The sequence below is a fragment of the Delphinapterus leucas genome, chromosome 7 (genome assembly GCF_059928025.1).
Source record: "Delphinapterus leucas isolate spDelLeu-1000000601 "Yukka" chromosome 7, BTC_Dleu_Yukka2, whole genome shotgun sequence".
In the NCBI taxonomy this organism is placed as follows: Eukaryota; Metazoa; Chordata; class Mammalia; order Artiodactyla; family Monodontidae; genus Delphinapterus; species Delphinapterus leucas.
In genome coordinates this window covers 78,346,760-78,372,286 of record NC_143135.1, presented here as the reverse complement: position 1 = coordinate 78,372,286, position 25,527 = coordinate 78,346,760, and the positions used below count along the sequence as shown (strand labels likewise).

Sequence of the window (25,527 nt, the reverse complement as noted above, 5' to 3'; positions counted from 1 at the left end):
GAGAAATGATAAAGTCTGTCAAACACTTGGTTCTTACCAACTAGGTCAGCTTTGAAGAGAAAACTAAGCACCATTCCTTTTGTTTACTAACCTGATATATATATTACCTCATGCTTTCACCCCAATCTGGTTCAGATACGCAAGTAAAGCACACTGCTTACAATGTAGATGAATCTTGAAAGCATTAAGTGACAGTAAACAGATATAAAAAGCCACACATTGTGTGATCCAATTTATTTGAAACCATATAATAGAAAAATCCATGAAGAATAAAACTGGATTAGGGGGTGACTTGGGAGGGGGAGGGGGAATGGGGAGTAAATGTTAATGGTCATTGGTTTATTTTGGGGGTGATGGATATGTCCTAGAATTAGATAGTTATGGTTTCACTTTTTGAATATTACTAAAAGTCACTGAATTATATAGTTTAAATGGGGTGACCTTTACGGTATGTAACTTTTATTTTAATAAAACTATTATTTATGACAGAAGAAAAGCAACTGATTGTGAAATAGTTCATAATAAATTTTTATTACAAGAAAATTTAATTAACAAATTTATACATTCAACATGGTTATGCCATTTTATAAACATATAGTCGTGTGTTCCATTAAATTACAATGTGCTCAGAGATAGTCAGATATCATCCTGTGGCCTCACGTGAGGTTTAGGAAAGCAATTTGTTCAGGCAAGAATTTCATCAATTAAATGGTCATGGAACTTGATTATTCATGGAGACCTAAGGCAAAGGAAAGGCGTCAGAGGGGAGAAGAAGGAGAAAGGAAGGAAACTATATATGAGGGAACCTCTGCAAACATCATAGAAGCTCACAGTTCCATTGCCATAATCCAGAAACACTCCAATCCTACCCAGAGGCCTTTGCACATACTGAATTAAGGGTGGGGAGTTCGTGGACAGAATATAATGATTGTTCACTTTCATAGAAGATAGCAAAAATGCTTCTTCAGAATCAATAATGATATCAGTATCACTCGTGAAGATATTTTTACAGACTCCCAGAATCCAGTTCGAGGAGTGTGCCACATCCACCTCCCAGTAATGCCTCCCAGAGGTGAAGGCCACAGCTCCCCAGGCCACAAATCTCTCCACAATCTGGGGCTGTCTAGACACGTCGTGATGGTCACCTCCAAACATCACACTTGTACCATCCTCAGAAAGGCTCACATTGTGAATGGTCATTTTCTGACTCAGAACATTATCCACTGCAGAAAGAGCAAAAATCAGGTCAGCAAATGAGATTTCCACGGCCTGAGAGGCAGAGGCTCTCTACCCAATGAGTCTTTTCATTTCCCCCCCTCCAAGGAAATACGAAACAAAGACAGCAAAGGGAGTTCAGACTAGCTCTTCTATGAAGAGTAAGAGTCATTACTATCTCACCAGCACACAGAAAGACTTCAAATCATACAGAAAAAGAAAAAAAAAGGGAGATATGAACTCTGTGAAGTCTGATTTAATGTCAATGTCTTGATAGTTTATTTCAGGACTCACCAAAAACATTATCCTTTTTCTTTCATTTAGAAAACTTTTCTTGTGTCCTTTGTCTTTAACATGATCTAGCATGTAGATAGCACTTGCTATCATGTGGGTATTTATTGGGCTATGGTCTCTACTTACTACATTTTCAAAGGTCAAAATTTTGATAGAAATCCATCAATGAATAGTTTGGAAGCTTCTAAAAGGATGTTCTGGAAGCTTCTAAAAGGATGTTCTGGCTAACCATGTTCAAATATCCCTTGCCTTTCAGTTGTTTTGAAATTGATCTAATAGCATTACAATTATCCTGCCTAAGCTAATTTTAGTCTTTTCTGTCAATTCTTGCTGATTTTAGAAATAATAAATATTTTTGTACAATGCATAATAAATGAGCTGGTAATACAGAACAAATTAAAAACCAGCAATGCCATATTTAACTTTTTAAGAGTGAAATAGACTGAATAAACACAATATTGATGGTTACTCACAAAAGTAAATATTCTATCTCTTTATAACCACATGAGCAAGCTGGTTGCTCTCCTCTTGCTCTGCCTATGTCATATGTAACTGAATATATATCTCTAGCTTTGCGTTTTCGGTAAACTATAGGTTGCAAAGTTCAGCCTTGATCTTTGTAATACGACTATACAGGCAGGAAAAATGTAACAACTTTGGGAAGTTATGTACTACCTTCATGTCAGAAAAAATAAAATAACAATAAAAGAAGGCTCCTTCCCAAGAAGTTCTAATGAAACGTAGTCCTGTTCACTGAAGGTTGACTCTTACCTCTGAAGTTGTTCAGCATGTCTAGGATTCCAGTGACAGGCCAGGAAGTGAGCTCTGGGTTCACTGGCTGAGGCTTTTGCATCTGTATGAAATCAGTCCTGTAACAAATGACGTCAGTTACATTTCAAGGTCAAAGGCTAATCACAGGACCATTACAAAAAAGCAGTTTTTAATCCAGGATATTTTGTCAGAATTCTCCTATTTTTGGTTAATTGGATATACATTATATTCTACACACTTGGGAATATAAAAAGTTACCATACTTTTTTCTAAATATAAATTACATCAAATTTCAACTCCCCCATTCTTCTCAGACTTTACTCCAGTTTTCAACTTATTGAACTTCATTCACTTCCTCTATTCCAACTCAGGTGATGCAAAGATCCTGGGCATTTTACAGAGAGCAAAAAATTCAGGCAAAGCCTTTGGGACTGCAGTCAGCAAGTAGTCATCAAGGATAAGTTCAGTGTCTAAAAGGAAGAGTTCACTGAGCCCGACGTGTTTGCTCTTATCAGCCCAGCAAGGGAATCCAATTCTAGCCTGGCTGCCTTGGTCCTGAAGGTCTAACTTTCCAGTGGGCACCAGGAAGCCATTAGCTCTGAGGTCCTACCTACAAGGGGGTTTGCTGTAATGGAACAGGCTGATTCAGTGCTACTCCTAGGAACAAAATCACAGCCCCTCTTCCTATTAGGGAATTTGCCCCTTTCCTGCCTTTTTCACCTTCCAACTCACTAGTGTAGGTGCTTCCTCTGTGATATCTTAGAAAAATCCCTTCCCTAATTTTTACTGTGGTGAGTCTGGAGAGGATGGGGTGAGTGGGTGGAACAAAGCCCAGAATGTCAGAAAGTTTTCAGGTATATTTGAATTCAGCCAAATGAAAAAGAAACTTCTCAGACCAAGGATCAGAAGGCCTCTAGAATCCTTTTGAAATAAAACAGAAAATAGCCAAAAAGACGATGTTAATAGATCAAAAGATATACTGTTCATCATCCATGTGCGAGGGCTCTGCATGTATGGATTCAACCATGGGTTGAATCTGTAATTTCTGTTTTATTTTATTTATTTATTTAGTTAGTTAGTTTACACTAGGTCCTTGTTTGTTATCTATTTTTTTGTTAAATTTATTTTACTTATAGAATAATACATAGATAAATTCTTTTCAAAATGTTTGAACATTATAGGTAAAGCTAAAGTCTCCCTTGACCACCATTTTTTTTTTTTTTTTTGCGGTACGCGGGCCTCGCACTGTTGTGGCTTCTCCCGTCGCGGAGCACAGGCTCCGGACGCGCAGGCTCGGTGGCCATGGCTCATGGGCCCAGCCGCTCCGCGGCATGTGGGATCTTCCCGGACCGGGGCACGAACCCGTGTCCCCTGAATCGGCAGGCGGACTGTAAACCACTGCGCCACCAGGGAAGCCCTGACCACCATTTTTAATCCTGATCTTCTTCTCTATGGCTTGAGATAACCACTGTGTGTTATTTATTTTAAATATAGCAGTGTGTACATGTCAATCCCAAATTCTAAATCCATCCCTCCCCTACATTCTTCCTCCCTGGTTCTAAATGGAAAATATTCAGAAAAAAAAAAATCCCTGGAAGTTCCAAAAAGTGGAACTTGAAAATGCCACATACATGGGAACTATTTACATAGCATTTAATTTACATTTTATTAGGTGTTATAAGTAGTCTAGTAATGACTAAAGTGTATGGGAGCATGCTTTTAAGTTATCTGCAAATACTATGGCATTTTCTATAAGGGATAGTGCATCCCGGGATTTAGATTTTGGGGATGGCCTGAAAACAATTCCCCGTGGCACCAAGGAACTATCCAACCACTTCATCAAAAAGACAACAACTTTTCCAGAAATCAAAAGTCATTAGCGTACACTCACATTTCCAATACATTTCCCGAGGCCTGCAATGAAAAAAAAAATCATGTTAATCATGAGAGTTCTGTCCTTTTGCATCTTCTTTACTATTCTTGTTTGTTCAATAAGGTATTGTTTTTCTCATTCTCCTCTAAGGAACAATCAGAGGCTATCTTAATAACAGAACTTAAACTGAAACATGATGAGCTTCCTCAGGGCACATTAAGGAAGGAAGGAAGGAGGCCAGGAAGAGTCTGTGTAATGATGCAACAACATCAGATTTCCAATGTCAGTCATTTCTCAGTCCTATTCCCAAGGAGAGACCTCACCATTTATGATGACAATTAAAGCAAAACAAGGAACCATATAAAATGAATTATAGAGTGCATTGAAATTGACTACCAGTTCTAAAAATTTTACCTAGACAATGGGCAAAACCTCAATGTCTTCAGTAAGTGTGGGATAATAGAGAGTGACAACGTATTGAGAATTACTCCAAGAAAATTAACTTTCCCCTGGTCACAGAATTTTGCTGATTTTGGATAATCTGTCTGGATAGTACTCCTGATCACACTGAAAAAATTTTGTCCTATGTTAGCTAGTGAAAGGATTAAAAAAAAACCTCCCAAAGATTACCAGGCTATGAGAAATAAGGGATTGGACAAGTAAGATAATGGGAGTCAAGGAGCATCATCCCTTAGCTGAGATAAGAGTATATGCAGGTAACATTTCAATGTCATGGCAACGGTGCCCAGAATAGTACTTCTGTCTCTGAGGATGGAACCTCCCTTCTCACCTGGAGCAGGTCCAAGTCAGGCTTGTGGCACATCTCAGTCATCTCTCTGTACATTTCTTTCAGACTTTCTTTCTGTTGAGTCATTCTGAATTCACTCTCCCTGAGTTGCTGGAGAGTCTCCTTCACTTCTTCCTCCAGCGCCCCCAGATGGAGTTGCTCCTGCTCCTGGAGAAACAGGTGGATCATCCGATACTGAACTTTGATCATCACCTTCCTTACAGCCGCATAGTTCTGCAGAGATAGTGGATTCAAAGAATCACTCATCCTCATTCTCAACAGAAAACGTCAAACATTATTTCCTTACTGTCATCGGGAAAGCTCTTGACAAACTTTCTACCCCACACCTCAAAGAGTCCTTCCTGTCCACCCTTTCTCTAAGTTTCGCACCTCTTTTCCTGTTTAAATCAAGCCATCTGAGGGGGTTCCAGTTTTTCTCCCTAGGAGGATTCTTCAGGGTTCTTACTCCATCAATTATTTCCTCTCTTACCCAAATCTTGTTTTTTCTTGTTCCTTTCCCTGATTTTTCTAAATATTCTTTTATTAGGTAAAGCCCATACTGTACAGCTTTAAAAATATGCACTAATTCTCCTCTAGGTACTGCTGTATTCCTCTCCTCACCTTCACAGACAAACTTAGCACAACGTTGTCTTATACTCCATGTCTGAGAAGGTTTCTTCAAATCTTCAAAATGTGGCCTAGGAATATGTCTCATGCCTTGGTTTTCCCGTATACTAGCACTCTTTGAACTAGTTTGTATTGGTCTGTTATAATTGTGATTACTGATGATAGGTCATTTGAAACCACTACTCTTTCCAAGGAAAAGACCACTATCCTTTACCTGGTAATTTGAATTTTGCTAAAAGTCTAAGCCAGGATTATATCTGTCTCCATGCAAACAAATAGAATATCTTAATTCTTACCTCTAACAACTGAGTTTTGTTAGCTTCTTGATTCAGACTGTTTTGCATTTCTTGTGTCATTTTCCTTAAAGAGTCCATTCTCTTCAGAAGTTTCTCCTGCAAATAACCATGAGCTTTAGTGACACAGATAATACCATAAATTCCATCCCCTTATGTATGAGCAAAGGCAGTCATTTAGAGCAGGGGTCCCCAACCCACTGGGCCGAAGACCACTACCAGTCCACAGCCTGTTAGGAACGGGGCCGCACAGCAGGAGGTGAGAGGGGGGCGAGCAAGTGAAACTTCATCTGCCACTCCTCATGGCTCCCCATGGCTCCCCATGGCTCGCATTACCACCGGAACCATCCCCCCAACCTCTCCCTGCCCCCATTCATGGAAAAATTGTCTTCCACGAAACTGGTCGCTGGTGCCAAAAAGGATGGGGACCGCTGGTTTAGAAAATAGAAATCTTGAGTTTGAATGATGTGGTCAGATTTTTCCACATTAATCTAATTTGATTCTAATATGTTGAATGAATATCAAAGTGACAGAAACATATAATGAAGAATTGGGGTGGGGGGACTTCCCTTTGGCGCAGTAGTTAAGAATCTGCCTGCCAATGTAGGGGACACAGGTTTGAGCTCTGGTCCTGGAAGATCCCAAATGCTGCAGAGCAACTAAGTCTGTGTGCTCTAGTGAGCCTGTGCTCTAGACCCCATGAGCCACAACTAGTGAGCTCGCGTGCCACAAGTACTGAAGCCTGAGTGCCTAGAGCCCGTGCTCCGCAACAAGAAAAGCTACTGCAATGAGAAGCCTGTGCACCACAGCAAAGAGTAGCTCCCGCTCGCTACAACTAGAGAAAGCCTACACGCAGCAACAAAGACCCAATGCAGCCAAAAATAAATTAATTAATTAAAAATTTAAAAAAGAAAGAAAGAATTGAGGAAACTTTATAGATAATGGAATCTCTCATTTCCATGAGAGAAATGAAATTTCTCATTTCCTAAGAAATTGAGACTCAGATTTTTATATAACTTGACTAAGAATGCGTCAAGCTCACGTCAGAAGCCAGTGTGCCTTGTGCTACCATATGCCCCAGGATACAGCAGTTCCACATGTTTGGACAATTGGGCAACAACATTAAAATGATACACTTACATGACCTACACTGAAAACTCTCCACCTCAACCATCTCCATCCCCATCAACTTCATTATTATCTTCATCTTTCTCTCTGATTTAGGAGCCTGTAGGTTCCTAATTGCCTTAGAAGCATCACCTACCCGGTATTCCTCAGCAGCCCATTGTATTGGACTGTGGCTGTGAGCTGCATGCTCTGGGGACTCAGAGCAGGGGCCACAGAGCAGGGTCTTGTCAACCTCACAGAAGAGTCCTTTGGCTTCTTTGTGTGTCAAGCAGATCTGTCCCTCCAAGCTGTTGGTTTGTTTAGCTGCGTCCTGTCTGGCGAGGGAAGCCAGCCTCTTGAGTACAATATTGGTTTTGAAATCTGGCTTCTCTGATAGTCCCCTGCACTCAGGGCAGCTCTTTGGAGTCTGGTCTTCCTCCCAGCAGAGGTACAGGCAGGGACGGCAAAAGCTGTGCCCACAGTCTATGGTGACGGGGTCTATGAAGTAGTTCATACAGATGGAGCAGGTTAGTTCATTCTGGAAGGCTTGCAATGTGTCTGAATCCATGTTTCTGAAAATTCAAGACAGAAATAGAGAGGATAAGAGAGAAAGTCTTTCTTCTGCCCTGATAAGGGAAAGTAAAGCCTTTGGACAAAGTCCTGTCTGTTTGAACTCTATCTAATTTACCTATATGCTTACCCTCAGCACAAACCTAGAAATGGTGAATACAGAGAGGTTCATGCTGATACAAATGATAAAATTAGATAAGAGAGTCCCTAGCAACTTTTTTGTTTAAAATAAACCGTGTTCTCGGTCATACCTAAATTACATGGATGTGCTTAAAGCTTAGACCAGCGGGGAAATGGTAACTCCAGAGTTACTTTTATTAGCTGATTGGTACAGAAGCACACATATAATCTCAATCTGTCTGTCTCTCTCTCTCTCCATGACTCCATGACTGCAACACGTATTTGCACACACTTTGTCTCTATGCTAATGTTCTCTATGTCTCCTGTCTCTGAACTGACAGATGTGCTTTTCTAAAGACAAATAAAATTGTTTTGAATAATTTAAACTTAATATAATCAATGCTGGCTTTACCTTTGGCATTTTTTTTATATTTAATAATGGTTCTTTTATTGCTTCTAAGATTATTGAGAAGTCAAATGAAATTATGCTGAATTTATGGTTCAAAACTATTTTCCAAACACTTAACCATTATAATTTAGGATAAGTAACACTTGAAGAAAGCAAACCTTTTATAATATGACTTTCAGTATACAGCCTTACTTTAATTCACTCTGATTCCATTACATTTTTGTTATTTTTGCATTGGTCCTGAATATGTAATAATAACTGTGTTTCTATGTATAGAACAGCCTACACAAATCCATTTCACCCTTCATAAAATGGTCACATTAGTGTTTGAGCTTGCAAAACTAATAATTTTCAAACTTTTGAACTTAGAATGAAATGTAAGTTTAATACGTATAGAAAGTCTGACTATGTACAAGAGAAGGTAAAGTTTTCAATTCTCATATTATCAGAAACATCATAAAGAAAGCTAGATTTATAACACACTTCTATTCCTATGTGCATCTGAAGTATGTACAGTAAAACACCAACACAGCTTTCATGTGTCAATTGGGGGAAATGCACACAAGAGTGCCTTTAAAGGATCTGATAAAGCAACCTCTTATAAAGCCAAAATTAGGCTTAAAAAACTGCTAACAGTTGATTTCACCCTTGCAACTTGTCAAAGAAAAAATTCATCAGTTTAAAAATAGAAAGATGTTAAATTCACTGAAAAATTAAGCTGGGTTCTTTCATTAAATCTGGGAATACTGCAACATCAAGTTTTTACTGTTTTTGCAAGAGAAACGAAACTGGCAGCTCCGTTTTTACATTATTACTTATATATGAAAGTTCTAAGAGTGAAGAATTGTGACAAAACATTCCAAATGGACAACCTAAAAATGGAGCAAGGGATACTGTCCCTCAGCACATTTCCCCACCAAAGAGAGAAATTTACTATTAGAATATTAGCTGTGTGTGGTAAGAGGGGAAAAACAGATATGGTGTCCCAGTCTGCTGACGAGGACAAAAAGGCTCTGAATAGGTCACCATCTTCAATTCTGAATAATCTCATATTTAAGAATTCTCAAATGCTTAAAATGGTGGTCTTTTCAGCTACCCATCCTAAGAAGTCAAGTACAAGCATGCAAGTAAATTCACAGGCACAGAGGATCCATGTTAAAAACAGTTAAGGTAGCTGTGATGCAACACCAACGATTTGAATGGCCCTGACACACTCAAAATATTATCTTAATTATTCAACAAAATCCTGAAGCAAACTCTTGCTAGTCTTGGTACACTGCTAAACACTAAAGTAGCATGTTTTTTCCATGGTTTTAGCTTAGCTCAAAGAATTTTTACACTATTAAGTAAGAAAAAAATTAAAGTATTTCCCCTTTTCAAATTTACAGAGACGTTTAATTAGCTTTATTTACAGAGCAGAGATTTTTTTCAGTCTCCAATGGTGCCTAGATAACATCATTAGGCAAGAATGCCAGTTTAAAAGAAATCTACGCAGAATCCTAAAAATAACAGATGTTGATGCTCCTCAAGAAGGGGCAAGCTTGACTATATCAGCAGCTCTACGTCTCAGTTACTCAGAAGCAATTCTGTTGCAGTCTCTACAGCCCAAGATTTTGAAGACAAGGCCACTATTACTGCATTCCTATCAAAGCCCATAGCACATAGGTTTTCTATTTTTTTGGTGTATTCTGGACTAGAAACTGGTGCTCCAGCATACACATGTGCCCAAAGTCGAGCTGTCTGTTTGAACATTTCGGGATTTTGTTTGTACTGATCTGCTACTACTGCATCTTGTGGATCATCTGGTTCTGCAGCTGCCAGTAGTGCTTGCAATGACAATAATACCGTGCGGAGAGTCATTGCTGCTGCCCACTGATCTTTCAGGATATCCAAACAAATAGCCCCTGTGACGGAACTAATATTAGGATGCCATATTTTCGTGATAAACCGGACCTTAGGGGGATTAAATGGATATGTTTCTGGTATTTTAATCTCTAGTTGATATCTTCCTCCTTCATATGGTGTGTCTGGAGGTCCTGCTATTTCTCCTCTTAATTCTGTAAAATTCTCATCTACAAGATCTACTTTAATTTGATTTTTGCTCGTCTCCTCGCTCTTCAGCACCTCCTTGAACTCCCGCTTGATTCGCTGCACCGCGATGTTGGCCATGTCTCCGCCCGCAGCTGATTCGTACCCGCCTCCTCCGCCACCGTTACGACCACCGCCACCGCCGCCACCTCTTCCTCCACCGCCTCCTCCCTCTGCGAGTCACACCGGTGCACAGGAACGCGGCCAACGCCACCCCTGCCGCCGCGCTCTCCTGAGCGTGGAATCACCTCCGCGCCCGGCCACCAAAATCGGCATCTTAAAACTATAAACATTTCAGTGTTTGCTTCCAACTTAAATAGCAAAACTCCTCCTTTCAAGACAAAAAAGGAAAAAATTATGTTATTTCTAGTTCAGCAAAACAATTTTTCCTGGAGTCAGTTCAGATCATCAGAGCACTTCACATTTTGAACTAGTGAATGTCCAAGCTACAACAGTAATCAGTGAAAATTAATCAGCTGTTTTTCAAAACCAAAGAAAAAATTTGAACATACATGAGGATTTTCTCTCTACACGAGCAATTCCAAAGGTGTAGTTAATGGAAGCAACATCATGTTCTCTTTGTTTCTGATATTTCCCTATTTGACCAATGCCACTTCTTGGGAGTCCCTATCAGTTCATTGGATCTATCCTGAACACTTTTCAAATCTACACTGCAAACTGAAGGCTTTAAAAATACAGCGCCTTTATTCTGGCATGGACATATATACACTACCAAATGTAAAACTGATATAGCTAGTGGGAAGCAGCCACATGGTACAGGTTTATCAGCTCGGTGCTTTGTGACCACCTAGAGGGGTGGGGTAGGAAGGGTGGGAGGGAGACGCAAGAGGGAGGAGATATGGGGATATATGTATATATATAGCTGACTCACTTTGTTATACAGCAGAAACTAACACACCATTGTAAAGCAATTATACTCCAATAAAGATGTTTAAATAAAAAAATATATATAGTGCATATGAACTTTACAAGAAGATATTCTAATTCATTCAACACATTTAACTCTTAGGTTCATCTATATAAAGGCTATGAAACGTATACATTATGTTGAACATTTTAGGTATTCTATGTGTTTCATAAATACATATGTCTGTAGAAATCTCATTTAAGACCTAAAAACATCTAATAACATGTAAGGTAATGGAATAAAAATGATTACATATGTTAATATTACAAATATCAATATATTACAATTGCTCTAGTTACAGATATTTTAAATATTAAGGTCATTTAAAAAAAACTAAGACAACTACTTGTTTGCTTGGACAAAACCCAAGCAGGCTAATAAGTAAATGGAAAGGATTTGGATGAGAGAAAATAGGCATGAAGATATTTACAATCAGTTCCTTACTTACCAGAGTCCACTGTGAGTGGTCTTACTTCTGGAAGGCTGCACGTCCTGGAAATCTGTGGATATCAGGGTCAACAAGAACTGTCCAACACCTGGTAGCTGCACTTTCCCTCAGTCCCCCTGAGAGAAGCAGTCACCCCTGGACAAAGTTGCCTTTTAAAGGATTAGACTCTCCTGAGGCCACACCCACTTCTTGAGATTGGATAACAGCTTCAAAGGGAAGTGGAAAATACTGATAAGTTTACTCAGAAAGGTGTGAAAATGGTTGATTGGGTTTTCGGTATATGGAAAACCCAATCTTAGGGGGTTGAGAGCCTAAAAGAATATAGACTTCTTTTGGGGTAAATGTAAAAAAAAAATTGGTGAAAACTTTTAAACAAAATACTTTATATATGTTATATATACATACATAATAATATACATCAATGTATATGTTTATATTAATATGAATATAATATAGTAATTATTTATACCATAATTATGTGAGTAATTATATTTAATACAATGCATAAAGACGACTGGTTTTTATTGAGGTATAATTGACATATAACCTCATATAACTTTCACGTATATAACATAATGATTTGCTATTTGCATATATTGTGAAATGATCACCATATTAGTTAACATTCATCACAACACGTAGTTAAAAATTATTTCTTTTGTTATGAGAACTTTTAAGATCTACTCTCCTAACAACTTTTAAATATGCATTATAGTATTATTATCTGTAGTTACTATGTTGTACATACTGTAGAATATTATTAACAGAAGTGCCATACTACCTGTATTTTGCTGACACCTATCACAGTTTATCAAATTACCAATGCTTACGTACATGTTATTTCACTAAATTATCTATTGTTTGTTAATTGAAGCACTACTTATAAAAAAATATGGGAGCTTCCCTGGTGGCACAGTGGTTGAGAGTCCGCCTGCTGACGCAGGGGACACGGGTTCGTGCCCCGGTCCAGGAAGATCTCACATGCCACGGAGCGGCTAGGCCCGTGAGCCATGGCCGCTGAGCCTGTGCGTCGGGAGCCTGTGCTCCACAACGGGAGAGGCCACAACAGTGAGAGGCACGCACACTGCAAAAAAAAAAATATATATATATATATAAATTGACCTTGCTAGAAATTTTGAAAGTGAAAATATAAAGAAGATCAATTGTTTTTGAATTTTATTTAATTTATTTTTTTAAACAGCAGGTTCTTATTAGTCATCCATTTTATACACATCAGTGTACACATGTCAATCCCAATCTCCCAATTCATCACACCCCCACCCACACCCCCCAGCCACTTTCCCCCCTTTGTGTCCATACGTTTGTTCTCTACGTCTGCATCTCTATTTCTGCCTTGCAAACCAGTTCATCTATACCATTTTTCTAGATTCCATGTATATACATTAATGTATGATATTTTTCTCTTTCTGACTTACTTCACTCTGTATGACAGTCTCTAGGTCCATACACGTCTCTACAAATGACCCAATTTAGTTCCTTTTTCCATTGTAGTATTTTCCATTGTATATATGTACCCCATCTTATTTATCCATTCGTCTGTCAATGGGCATTCCATGACCTGGCTATTGTAAATAGTGCTGCAATGAACATAGGGGTGCATGTGTCTTTTTGAATTATGGTTTTCTCTGGGTATAAGCCCAGTAGTGGGATTGCTGGGTCACATGGTAATTCTATTTTTAGTTTTTTAAGGAACCTCCATACTGCTCTCCATAGTGACTGTATCAATTTACATTCCCACCAACAGTGCAAGGGGGCTCCCTTTTCTCCACACCCTCTCCAGCATTTGTTTGTAGATTTTCTGATGATGCCCATTCTAACTGGTGTGACATGATACCTCATTGTAGTTTCGATTTGCATTTCTCTAATAATTAGTGATGCTGAGCAGCTTTTCATTTGCTTCTTGGTCACCTGTATGTCTTCTTTGGAGAAATGTCTATTTAGGTCTTCTGCCCATTTTTGGATTGGGTTGCTTTTTTCTTTAATATTGAGCTGCATGAGCTGTTTATATATTTTGGAGATTAATCCTTTGTCCATTGATTTGTTTGCAAATATTTTCTCCCATTCTGAGGGTTGTCTTTTCGTCTTGTTTATAGTTTCCTTTGCTGTGCAAAAGCTTTTAAGTTTCATTAGGTCACATTTGCTTATTTTTGTTTTTATTTCCATTACTCTAGGAGATGGATCAAAAAGGATCTTGCTGTGATTGATGTCAAAAAGTGTTCATCCTATGTTTTCCTCTAAGAGCTTTAGAGTATCCAGTCTTACATTTAGGTCTCTAATCCATTTTGAGTTTATTTTTGTGTATGGTGTTAGGAAGTGTCCTAATTTCATTCTCCTACATGTAGCTGTCCAGTTTTCCCAGCACCACTTATTGAAGAGGCTGTCTTTTCTCCATTGTATATCCTTCCCTCCTTTGTCATAGATGAGTTGACCATAGGTGCGTGGGTTTATCTCTGGGCCTTCTACCCTATTCCATGGATCTATATTTCTGTTTTTGTGCCAGTATCATATTGTCTTGATTACTGTAGCTGTGTAGTATAGTCTGAAGTCAGGGAGTCTGATTCCTCCAGCTCTGTTTTTTTCCCTCAAGACCGATTTCGCTATATGGGATCTTTTGTGTCTCCATACAAATTTTAAAATTTTTTGTTCTAGTTCTGTAAAAATGCCATTGGTAATTTGATAGGGATGGCATTGAATCTATAGATTGCTTTGGGTAGTATAGTCATTTTCACAATATTGATTCTTCCAATCCAAGAACATGGTATACCTCTCTCTCCATCTGTTTGTATCATTTTTGATTTCTTTCATCAGTGTCTTATAGTTTTCTGCAGACAGGTCTTTTTTCTCTCTAGGTAGGTTTATTCCTAGATATTTTATTTTTTTGTTGCAATGGTAAATGGGAGTGTTTCCTTAATTTCTCTTTCAGATTTCTCATAATTAGTGTATAGGAATGAAAGAGATTTCTGTGCCTTAATTTTGTATCCTGCTACTTTACCAAATTCATTGATTAGCTCTAGTAGTTTTCTCGTGGCATCTTTAGGATTCTCTACATATAGTATCATATCGTCTGCAAACAGTGACAGTTTTACTTCTTTTCCAAGTTGTACCCTTTTATTTCTTTTTCTTCTCTGATTGCTGTGGCTAAAACTTCCAAAACTATGTTGAATAATAGTGGCAAGAGTAGACATCCTTGTCTTGCTCCCGATCTTAGAGGAAATGCTTTCAATTTTTCATGATTGAGAATGATGTTTGCTGTGGGTTTGTCATATTTGGCCTTTATTATGTTGAGGTAGCTTCCCTTTATACCCACTTTCTGGAGAGTTTGTATCATAAATGGGTGTTGAATTTTGTTGAAAGCTTTTTCTGCTTCTATTGAGATGATCATGGTTTTTATTCTTCAATTTGTTAATATGGTGTATCATGTTGATTGATTTGCATATATTGAATAATCCTTGCATCCCTGGGATAAATCCCATTTGATCATGGTGTATGATCCCTTTAATGTGCTGTTGGATTCTGCTTGCTAGTATTTTGTTGAGGATTTTTGCATCTATATTCATCAGTGATATTGGTCTGTAGTTTTCTTTTTTTGTAGTATCTTTGGTTTTGCTATCACAGTGATGGTAGCCTCATAGAATGAGTTTGGGAGTGTTCCTTCCTATGCAATTTTTTGGAAGAGTTTGAGAAGGATAGGTGTTTGCTCTTCTCTAAATGTTAGATTGAGTTCACCTGTGAAGCCATCTGGTCCTGGACTTCTGTTTGTTGGAAGATTTTTAATCACAGTTTTAATATCATTACTTGTGATTTTTCTGCTCATATTTTCTATTTCCTCCTGTTTCAGTCTTGGAAGGTTATACCTTTCTAAAAATGTGTCCATTTCTTCCAGGTTGTCCCTTTTATTGGCATAAAGTTGCTTGTAGTAGTCTCTTAGGATGCTTTGTATTTCTGCGGTATCTGTTGTAACTTCTCCTTTTTTATTTCTAATTTTATTGATTTGAGTCCTCTCCCTCTTTTTCTTGATGAATCTGGCTAATGGTTTATCAATTTTGTTTATCTTCTCATTAGAGGAGGAAGATGGCAGAAGAGTAAGACGTGGAGATCACCTTCCTCCCCACAGATACATCAGAAGTACATCTACACATGGAACTGCTCCTATAGAACACCCACTGATCACTGGCAGACCTCAGACCTCCCAAAAGGCAAGAAACTCCCCAAGTACCTGGGTAGGGCAAAAGAAAAAAGAAAAAACAGAGACAAAAGAATAGGGACGGGACCTGCACCAGTGGGAGGGAGCTGTGAAGGAAGAAAGGTTTCCACACACTAGGAAGCCCCTTCGCAGGCGGAGACTGCGGGTGACGGAGAGGGGAAGCTTCAGAGCCTCGGAGGAGAGCTCAGCAACAGGGGTGCGGAGGGCAAAGCGGAGAGATTTCCGCACAGAGGATCGGTGCCGACCAGCACTCACCAGCCAGAGAGGCTTGTCTGCTCACACGCGGGGACGGGCAGGGCTGGGAGCTGAGGCTCGGGCTTCGGTTGGAGCTCAGGGAGAGAGGGAGTCCGGGAAAAAGACTGGACCTGACGAAGAGGCAAGAGACTTTTTCTTCCCTCTTTGTTTCCTGGTGCGCGAGGAGAGGGGATTAAGAGCACTGCTTAAAGGAGCTCCAGAGACTGGCGAGAGCCTCGGCTAACAGCGGGGACCCCAGAGACGGGCATGAGACGCTAAGGCTGCTGCTGCCGCCACCAAGAAGCCTGTGTGCAAGCACAGGTCACTCTCCAAGACCACAAGTTATAATGTGAATCAACTCCAGGTAACAAATTGTCTCTTATAAAATGAATAAATGCAATAATCTCTTCTAAACTGGACTAAGGGTGCCCTATTTGTGTTTCTGAGAGGAGACCATAATATTTTTGCTCTTTTTTTTCCCCAGAGTTTTTGATTTACATATAACTCTGAGTTGTCAATCAACAAGTTTAAATATTTATTTAAATTTGAAATTTATTTAAAGATACGTCTATAAACTAAAGGTGAAATTTATTTAAAGATACGTCTATAAACTAAAGGTGTTAAAGATATATAAAGTATTGCATTTCACTACCTGTGTTCTCAATTGATTCAATACAATCATCCAGTCTATATGAAACACTTACCTTTGCCTTTCAGGTATGGTAGGTGAACCAAAACAAGATAGCTGAGCCTTCTCCCCCAGAAAACTTACTGTATAGTTAGAAAGATAAGGCAAACACAAAACAATTTTTCAAAACATGCTTAAATTAATCACAAGATTTAATAAAATACAACTGAAATGCTTAATGCAAAAAAGATTTAAAGGAAAAAAAATAATAAAATTTTTATAGAGATATAATCTGAACTGTATATGTATTTTTAAACTTCTTAGTGTCCACATCATAAAAGGTAATTAAAAACATTTGAAATGAATTTCAATAATATACTTAAATATATTTAAAAGTTATCATTAAAAATATAAATAATATTGAAAATATTAATGAGCTATTTTACATTCTTTTTTCTATACTAAGTTTTTGATGTCCAGCATGCATTTCATACTGACAGCACAGCTTAATTCAAACTAGTCACATTTCAAGAGCTTGATATCTACATGTGGCTACCCTATTAGGCATTATGGAATTAGACAAACCACCTATTACATGGGAGACACATTGTTTTCAAATCCTCAGGTGACAGAACAATTTCAAGCAGTCTTAGGAAAAGAGGGTGGATTGGAACCCACTATCTCCAAATTCCATAGCAATAGATGAGCATTATAAACAGTCTCATGATAATTTTAGAGGAAAAGTTGTCAAAATCAGCCAGTCTGTTTGCTTTGTAAGAGAGGACTAAATGGGCTTCCCTGGTGGCGCAGTGGTTGAGAGTCTGCCTGCCGATGCAGGGGACGCGGGTTCGTGCCCCGGTCCGGGAAGATCCCACATGCCGCGAAGCAGCTGGGTCCGTGAGCCATGGCCGCTGAGCCTGCGCGTCCGGAGCCTGTGCTCCGCAACGGGAGAGGCCACAACGGTGAGAGGCCCGCGTACAGCAAAAACAAAAAAAAAAGAGAGGACTAATTAGCAACTGTACTTGGCATCTTAATGTCCACCAGTGAAGTTCCTTATTTTCTGGATACTGTGAATTGTATTCTTTAGGCCTTTTGTAGAATTTCCAAAGACTAGACTTTTCTTAGGATATTGTACGTTTGAGAAGATTAGGTTATCTTAGGTGTAAACACAAGCTCAAATCATTTTGATTGGATTTACACAATGGCCTAATTTATTTTTAAGGAAACATCTACATGTTCCTGCAGTCCTCAATCCAAGGGACAGTGATTGCTCCATATACCTGTAATGCTTATATTCTGTTTTTTTTAAAAAATAATTATTTATTTATTTGGCTGTGCCAGGTCTTAGTTGAGGCACTCAGGACCTTCCTTGTGACATGCGGGCTCTTAGTTGCGGCACGTGGGGTCTAGTTCCCTGACCAGGGGTCGAACCCGGGCCCCCTGCATTGGGAGTGCGGAGTCTTAGCCACTGGACCACCAGGGAAGTACCTGTAATTCTTATATTCTTTAAACTTCTTTTTATCTTTTACTAGACAATACTTCATTGCGCCAATGTTATTGTAATTAATCATTCTTTACGTTAACTTTCTCTGTTTATGTTTCTGTGTGGTTTCTCTGTCTTGACTGAATGCTAATGCCTAAGTGTTATATCAATGCAAGGGAATGCTCTGTGTCAGTGGACTCTAATGACCTACAGCCACAATAATACATGGATGAAATGTCAAAAGTGAGTGAAAAAATCAAGTCCTAGAAAAATATACATGGTACAATTTTATTTATAAAATTCTAAAAATACACAACAAATAACAGACTGATGCTTTCTACACGTGCAGTGACAGGAGTAGTTTTGTAAGTGCTGAATTAGACATGACTCTCTGATAATGCCACATGAGTGTATTAAAATTTTACTCTGTTCTTAATTTCAACACTTAGTCCAACTTCAGAATAGCTTTCTATAATTACAGAATAAAAATCATCCATCTTTCTTATTCGATCTATATGGAGAAGAAAAAAGAATGCCAAGGTGGATATATGTATCTATCTGTATCTATATATGTATATATATGTACATAACTTTATTTTTCAGTTTATCAGTACATCCAACATGATTCTTTCTGAGTGATACATCGTACCAATTCAACGTGTTCCCCAAAGAAACTTCTTAGGCTACTTCTCTCAGAGTCCCTGCTGCAGCCTGCACGGTGAAGGCTGCAATAGAAATGTGTCTCTTCACTTCTTCCCAGGCCTTGGAAGGATCCACCTTGCTTTCAATATCAAACAGAGCATCGAAGATCCCTGGGAATGACTCCCCCATATACTTGTTGTGGCTGCTTGGAGCATAGATGACATGCCTGTTGATAAAAATAGTTTGCTATCAGTTGCTCGAATTATATATACAAGGGAAAAAACAGGGACATTCTACAATTCATGGATTGTATAATTCTAATTGCTACTTGTCAACTAAATTTACAAGTTCAATCTCCAAAGACTAGTCTATGAAATATGTGGCAATTAATTATATTTTGACTTTAGACAGATGACTTAAAGTGGCTCAGAGCAACAAAAATGATGACAATGATAGCAACAACAGCTTGGCACCTACTATGGATCACGCTTGGCATTAAATTATTTACCTATTATTTTTCTAATCCTTGAAAGTAAACTCTACAGAGTTGAGATTATAATTTCAAAGAGGAGGAAATTGAGGTCTGGGAGATGAAGTGATCACTCTCAAGGCACACTGCAAGACGTGATGACTTCAAAATACCACTCTATCCTCTGAAATGTAGCACAACTGTGATTATAGGGTTTCATTTGTGACCAGACAACCTATCATTGTGTTTTCCTCCTATTTAAAAAAGAAGTCATGTTATAATACCTAGCGTCAAGCATGAAGAATCATTAAAAACAGTTTTATAACATTCAACATGACCTAGGAACAAGGTGATGTTTTTACTGAAGGAGCTCAGCCAGTGCATGTAACAGCCCTGGAAGAGAAGGACAAGTTCCACAGTAAAGAGGTAAAGAAGGAAAGGAGCATGATTATGCCACTAAGGGGGATCCATTCACCCTGTTTGGATGATGCCCTTATGTCCAATTCCAATTCTTTCATAGATAATCCCTAAACAGAAAGATGAGGTCGTTTCTGGCTGGTCAATAATCTAATTCTTTCTGAATACTTAGTAAGATCAACCTGGGGACAGTTGGTGTTTATCAGAAATAATTATAATTGTCAAAAATTAGTAAAAAACTAAATGTCGACATTAAGAGATAGAGTAAATAAATATATAATTTATTATGCCTTATGTATATGCATAAATACACATAAATTCAAAATAAAATAAGAGAGGGGCTAAAATTATGTATACCAAAGGACAAACATGATTTTATATCTGATAAGTAGAGTTGGGGAGATTTTTATTTTCTACTTCTGACTTCCTGGGTTTTCTAAATTTCCTGCAATGAACATATACTCTTTTATACATAGAAACAAAAAAGATAATAAAATAAAGATCTGTAGTAATCATATTACATTATATAAATAAATAATATATTTATCATTTACTACATATATTTTGAAATTTTTTATATGCTTGCAAGAAATCAACTATATTTTTCCCACAGGGCAAAAAATAAGAAAAAAATATATTAAAATAAAGAGTCATATTTTTACCCTTACCTATAGAAAGGCCTGTCTGGTAATCCTAAAGGATCAATAAATGCTCGTTCCAAAAACATCAGTTGATCATTCATAATTCTTAATAATATTGGGCTGGAAAAGGAAAGGAATACAGTTGTAGCTTCATGAAAATGTGTGCACTACTCAGCAAACTAAAAACTCAAAACAAAACTAAACACAGCTAATATATTTTCACTTCCTATAACATGCAAATCAAGAACAGTAGCATGCATAGTTACATTTTTTAAAATCCTACCAAATACTACTCTGCTGAGGCTTATAAAAGGACCGAAAAAGTTCAATGTGCCCATGGAAAAAATATATAGTAATTTTTATTTATATTGAAATAATTAATTGATAAACCTAGGTATTCAAATACAGGCAAGACTTTTTTCATCTTAAGTCTCATAAAAATCTGTTCATAGAAGTCATTTCAATATTGAAATGGAATAGTCTATTAATGTTTAGTAGGGTACCTGGGGAATTATACATATTTACCAAATGACAGCTAATAATATTTTTATTATTTTTTTTAAAGATAAACCTATCATGAACAAAAGGGGTGGTGCTTATTTCACCCTTTCAACAATATTTGAATGCCTGTTATGTATCAGACACTTCTGGCTTTCACAGAGCTCACATTCCAAAGTGTGCGGGACAGCGTTACTATAATAAAAATGACTCAATACAACTGAAAATTTACCAGCAAGCCTGGAGTAGGGCAACAACGTTATTAAATTCAACCTATTAAGTCTGTCATAATGAGAAATAACCATTACCATAAGGAATCATAAATTACTTTATATAAAAATTATCTTAGTTTTGTTATTTTTTAGATTTAATAATAAAACAATGTGCTCATTACTATTCTGAATGTTTATAAAATTTGTTCTTTTTAATCTTCAGAGCAGTCCTCCAAGTTATGCAGGATAATAGCCCCGTTCCACAGATGAGATACTCAGATTCAGTAGATAAATGACTTGCCCAGGTTCACAACTAGAAAATTTTAGAGTGAATAAGTAGCTCAGTACTATTCCTTCAACTGCACTGTGTTGACAACAGGAAGACAGACTAATTAAAGGCCCCACAGATTGGATTTGAGCTATTTTCAACATTCATTTATTTAGCATCAAGAACTCAGGTTTTGCGATAGTATAAAGGTAAACTGGGCATACACTTTACCTGTGAGCAGTTCACATAAACTAACAAAGGCGGCAACTGAACGAACCATAATTTCAATAAGACGCTACAGGTTTCCGAACCAAATTCATAAAGCATTGCTACAAACACAAAAATTCATGTGGTTACGCACACACCCCATTTGGATGTTCCTTGTACAGAGCAGGGTTCAATCTGAAATATCCCTGGGAGGTAAATGCTCACAGCACCAGACGTACGTAAACAGGATCTATTTCCACCAGAAGCAGGCTGGCCTCCCTAGGGTTGGAGGAGGTAGGTCTTGAGGTTGAATACTATGTGAGCATAAAAGTACCAGGGGGTCAACACTCTGTATCCTTTGATGGGTTAAGGGATTGATTTAAGAAAAGCAGGATTCAAGAAGTGTCTCTTCCTCACATTTCAAAGTTTTGGTTGAGAAATTCAACATCCACTTTAATTTACTTTAGCCAGCATTTACTCATATTATGTACAAAGCATGGCTCCAGGTGTTTCAGGATATGTAAACATAATATAGAGACACAATCTGTACCTTAATTATCATTTAGAGATGGTAAGACAAATACAGAAATACTCAAGGAAGTGAAAGCTCAGTGTCCTGGATTACCATACCATGCCAACAGCAGTTCTCCACAAGGAAGAAACGTCATTTATTTAATGATAGAAAATCAGCTTAATAGACTATATGGTGTTTGGCATTTCTCTAAAATTTATTTATAATTGTTGATTTTTTACTCACATAAAAAATTTGGAAAGAATTGTAAAATATAAGAAAAAAAATCTTCCTATTCACCCAAGGATAACACGATTATCATACTAATTGGTTTTCTGTAAGATTTTCTCTATATTCGATAAAATATTGTATATGTACAATCTTATGACCTTTTTGTTTGCTTAACATTTTATTACAAATATCTTATTATACTTCCTTTATAACCGTCAGTGTTAATCTTTACAAAATGTTTAAATGGGTGGACATCTGATTGTTTAGTAATTTCTGTCCTCATAGGTATTAAGGCTGTTTTGAATTATCTGGTATTATAATTTGTAACTTTCTCTGAGAAGCCATTTTATTCCCTCAAATTTGAGACTCTTTCCTGAAGAAAAAAATTCAAGAAATAGAAATATTACGGCAAAGTGTAAGAACCCTGTCATGGCCCTAGAAACTTTAACAATATGTATTTATGATTTTTAATAGTTTAAAGCAATTCACAATGCTATCAGAAAAACATGAGAGCATCTGTTCAGTGTACTGACTATAGCAATGTGTACAAACAAGTTTTAAATTGCTACTCATTTGGTATGAAAATAGTATGACATTATTTTCATTTGTATTTTTGAATTATTAGTAAATTTGAATTTTTTTAATCTGTTTCTGCACAGGTGGTATCTTCTTTTTGAATGATTTCTCTTGTCTAGTGCCAATATTTCCAACTTTGTTCTTTTGATTTTCTTATCAATTGTCAAAAAAAAGTATTTTTATTATATCTATGTTACCCTCCTGTCCGTATTTTCTGGAAAAGAGTTTTTCCAGTCTTTTATCTTTGATTTGGAGTATCAGTTTCCATATTATTAACCATTTTAATATTCTCAAATCTGATTGCATTGTTATTTCTAAACTTGGAATCTCACTTCCAAGATATTTCAATTTTTACTAAAAATTTCTTCTATCCCTGTTGTTTATTTTTGCATAGAATGTGAAGTGAGATTTTGAATTCACTTTTTTATCAATTCCTGAAAGAGCTTATACAATATTATTGTTGAATACCTTTCTTTCTCATTTGACTTTAATGTATTCTTCATTACAAATACATCCTTATATATCACTGGTCTATTTTTTGTTCTGTCTGCTCTTTGTCTTTCTATGTATTCCTGCATCAGTCTCTAAGGATTTGATATTTGTATCATCACAATATTTATAATATATAGTAGATATTCACTCTCAAAATTCTACCTTTAAAAAATTGTCCCTAACATTCTCTTTTTCTCCAGTCTTAAAATTTTGTTCATGTTATGTTTTACTTTTGTGATTCTACAAGAATTAATCCCAAATGCTTAACATCTAAAAAAAACTAATGGCTTTACCTTATTTGCTAGTCTGGATATAGAGAATTTTTCCAGGTGGAAGTGGAGATTAGGAACTCTTTGGGTAATGACATTAAGAAAAGGGAGGAAGAAGGTGTGTTTTGGGAATAGGAGAGCTTGGTTGAAGTATGATTTACAGATGTTGAAAGAACAGGAGATAAAACTGGAAAAAGATGGGGACACACAGTGGAAGGCCTTCAATGTTAAGGTGGAAATTTTGTAACTACCACTCAGTTGGTAGTAAAGAAGGTACCAGCATTTCTCAACAGCACATATGCCCTCAGAATGTCAAAAATATCTCTTTGAGAGATATGGCAGCCCTGTATAGCCTGTTAGAATGAAGAGAAAGAAAGCAGAAAAAAACTTCCCAAAGATACTTCAACAACAAAGATATCAGCTAGTATATCTTTTTCATTATATCTATTACATGCAAAACTTATATCTATATATATACAACGTACTTGTTTTTGTCCAAGTCTTGGAGTCTCTCACTGAAGTTAGAAGCAATTTCTGTAAAATTCTTCACTGCAGAAAATAGTGATTCTGAAATAGAAATGAGGACCTAATGGCATTGTTCTATAGTTTAAGCAAAGGGAACAATATAGAAGGTTGTTTTCTTTTGTATTTAGCAAGGTATTTATATTTTGTATATTGCAAGACAGGCATCAATGAAATGGAAGATACATTTATATGCATAAAATATTTGATCATATGGAATAGCAGTAAGTAATAAATGGGCCTAAGGTAGATCATTACATTTTAGAGATTAATAGAAACATACAGACTGTGAATTTTGAAAAATGAAGGGTATCATACCAAATGACACATTGTATGTTTTCATTTCTTGTGGATGTTTCATTGAAATATTGTAGATTTTATCAGCATACTTTCTTAAAACGACAGCATAATCTCGACAGTCAAAAGGGAGCACTATGGAATTGGCTAGTTCGAAGACGAGTCCTCCTCGAACCTGGGCCACAGCAAGGTGATACTTAAAAGCTGGATCATAAAACTTTTCCACTAATTCGTATGTTTCATAGACACTGTGATACAATGGATAGCTGCTGAATTTGTTTGTTGCCTACAAAAAAACCCAAAAAACAAAATATATCTCTCGTGAGATAACACATAAAATGCATAGTATCATAGATACTGTTAATATTAGTAAGACTGTTTCTGTCAGCAATGAATAAAGGAAAGTATTTAAGTACCTCAATAAGCCACTTACTAAAGGGTTAATATAATATTAAAACCCACCCCAGGTTTTCACCAGTTAAAAAGTATGTGTATATAACATAAACAATGCTATGAAAATTACCTTGGAAAAAACCTAACATTCTTGCCTTTAAGAAAACAGGAGATGTAATAGAAATATTTCTGAAATAAAGACAAGATAATGTTGCATTTGGGTGAAAACAATTTAAGTAGACAGAGAATCATTAGAAGCAAGGAAATAAGCATGATACAATATTATATAGGGCAATGCTGCAAATCGTTTAATGACTGAAATTCCATGAATAACTTTCTGACGAGCAGTGTGCTGACAAGTGAAGAGTGAACAGTGAGGGTTTCAGCAGTAGATCCAAAATCTCAGTAAGTGAAGAAGTAATGCTCAGATGGGCATAAAAAAACAAGAACATACACAAAAGGCAAGAGAGAACAACTTTTCAAATTCTGAGTTGCTGATTTATGTCTTTTGCCCATCGTTTAGATGCTTATTCAGTTTTTTTTTTTTTTACTGATATAACAGAACACTTTATATAGTGGTGTGTTGAGAGTAGGACTCTGGAATTAGCCTGCCAGAGTTTGAATCCAGGCTTCATGGCTTATTACCAAATAACTCTGGGAGGTTATTAACCCAAAAGTTATTAACCTTTCTTTGCTGTAGTCTTCTAATAAGTAAAATGTAGATAATATTAACATCTACCCTCATCACCAACCCCAATGGTAAGAGATTATAAAGATTTTCT

At 37.0% G+C, this 25,527-nt stretch overlaps 2 protein-coding genes and 1 pseudogene across 2 annotated transcripts in view; all 3 read right to left on the bottom strand.

Annotated features, from left to right (window-relative positions):
• Nucleotides 1-362: 362 nt before the first annotated feature.
• On the bottom strand, nt 363-7,949 carry LOC111170974 (tripartite motif-containing protein 64-like). Its single transcript, XM_089915879.1, has 6 exons — nt 7,125-7,949; nt 5,864-5,959; nt 4,887-5,174; nt 4,172-4,194; nt 2,281-2,402; nt 363-1,223 (listed from the first exon to the last, which is right to left on the bottom strand). Exons 1-6 carry the CDS (start codon nt 7,533-7,535, stop codon nt 730-732), a joined length of 1,434 nt encoding a protein of 477 aa, XP_089772005.1. The 5' UTR covers nt 7,536-7,949; the 3' UTR covers nt 363-729.
• Nucleotides 7,950-8,077: 128 nt separating this feature from the next.
• Nucleotides 8,078-10,345, bottom strand: LOC111170976 (ubiquitin-conjugating enzyme E2 K pseudogene; annotated as a pseudogene).
• An 8,252-nt stretch (nt 10,346-18,597) lies between these two features.
• FOLH1 (folate hydrolase 1) overlaps nt 18,598-25,527 on the bottom strand; it is a 63,821-nt gene continuing 56,891 nt past the window's right edge. Inside the window, exons 16-19 of the mRNA XM_089915463.1 lie at nt 24,374-24,638; nt 24,019-24,100; nt 20,297-20,389; nt 18,598-18,968 (exon numbers count right to left, since the gene is read on the bottom strand). Coding sequence (XP_089771589.1) covers nt 18,779-18,968; nt 20,297-20,389; nt 24,019-24,100; nt 24,374-24,638 — 630 coding nt within the window. The 3' untranslated portion in view covers nt 18,598-18,778. The remainder of the gene's footprint in view (nt 18,969-20,296; nt 20,390-24,018; nt 24,101-24,373; nt 24,639-25,527) is intronic.

Bases quoted from the DNA above. Each gene is read 5' to 3' on its own strand.
- LOC111170974 (XM_089915879.1), bottom strand. From the start codon at position 7,535: ATGGATTCAGACACATTGCAAGCCTTCCAGAATGAACTAACCTGCTCC. The intron at 5,960-7,124 runs GTAGGTGATGCT...GGTTATTTGCAG, and splicing joins GGGCTGCTGAGGAATACCGG to GAGAAACTTCTGAAGAGAAT. The intron at 5,175-5,863 runs GTAAGAATTAAG...CTATCTCTGCAG, and splicing joins ACAAAACTCAGTTGTTAGAG to AACTATGCGGCTGTAAGGAA.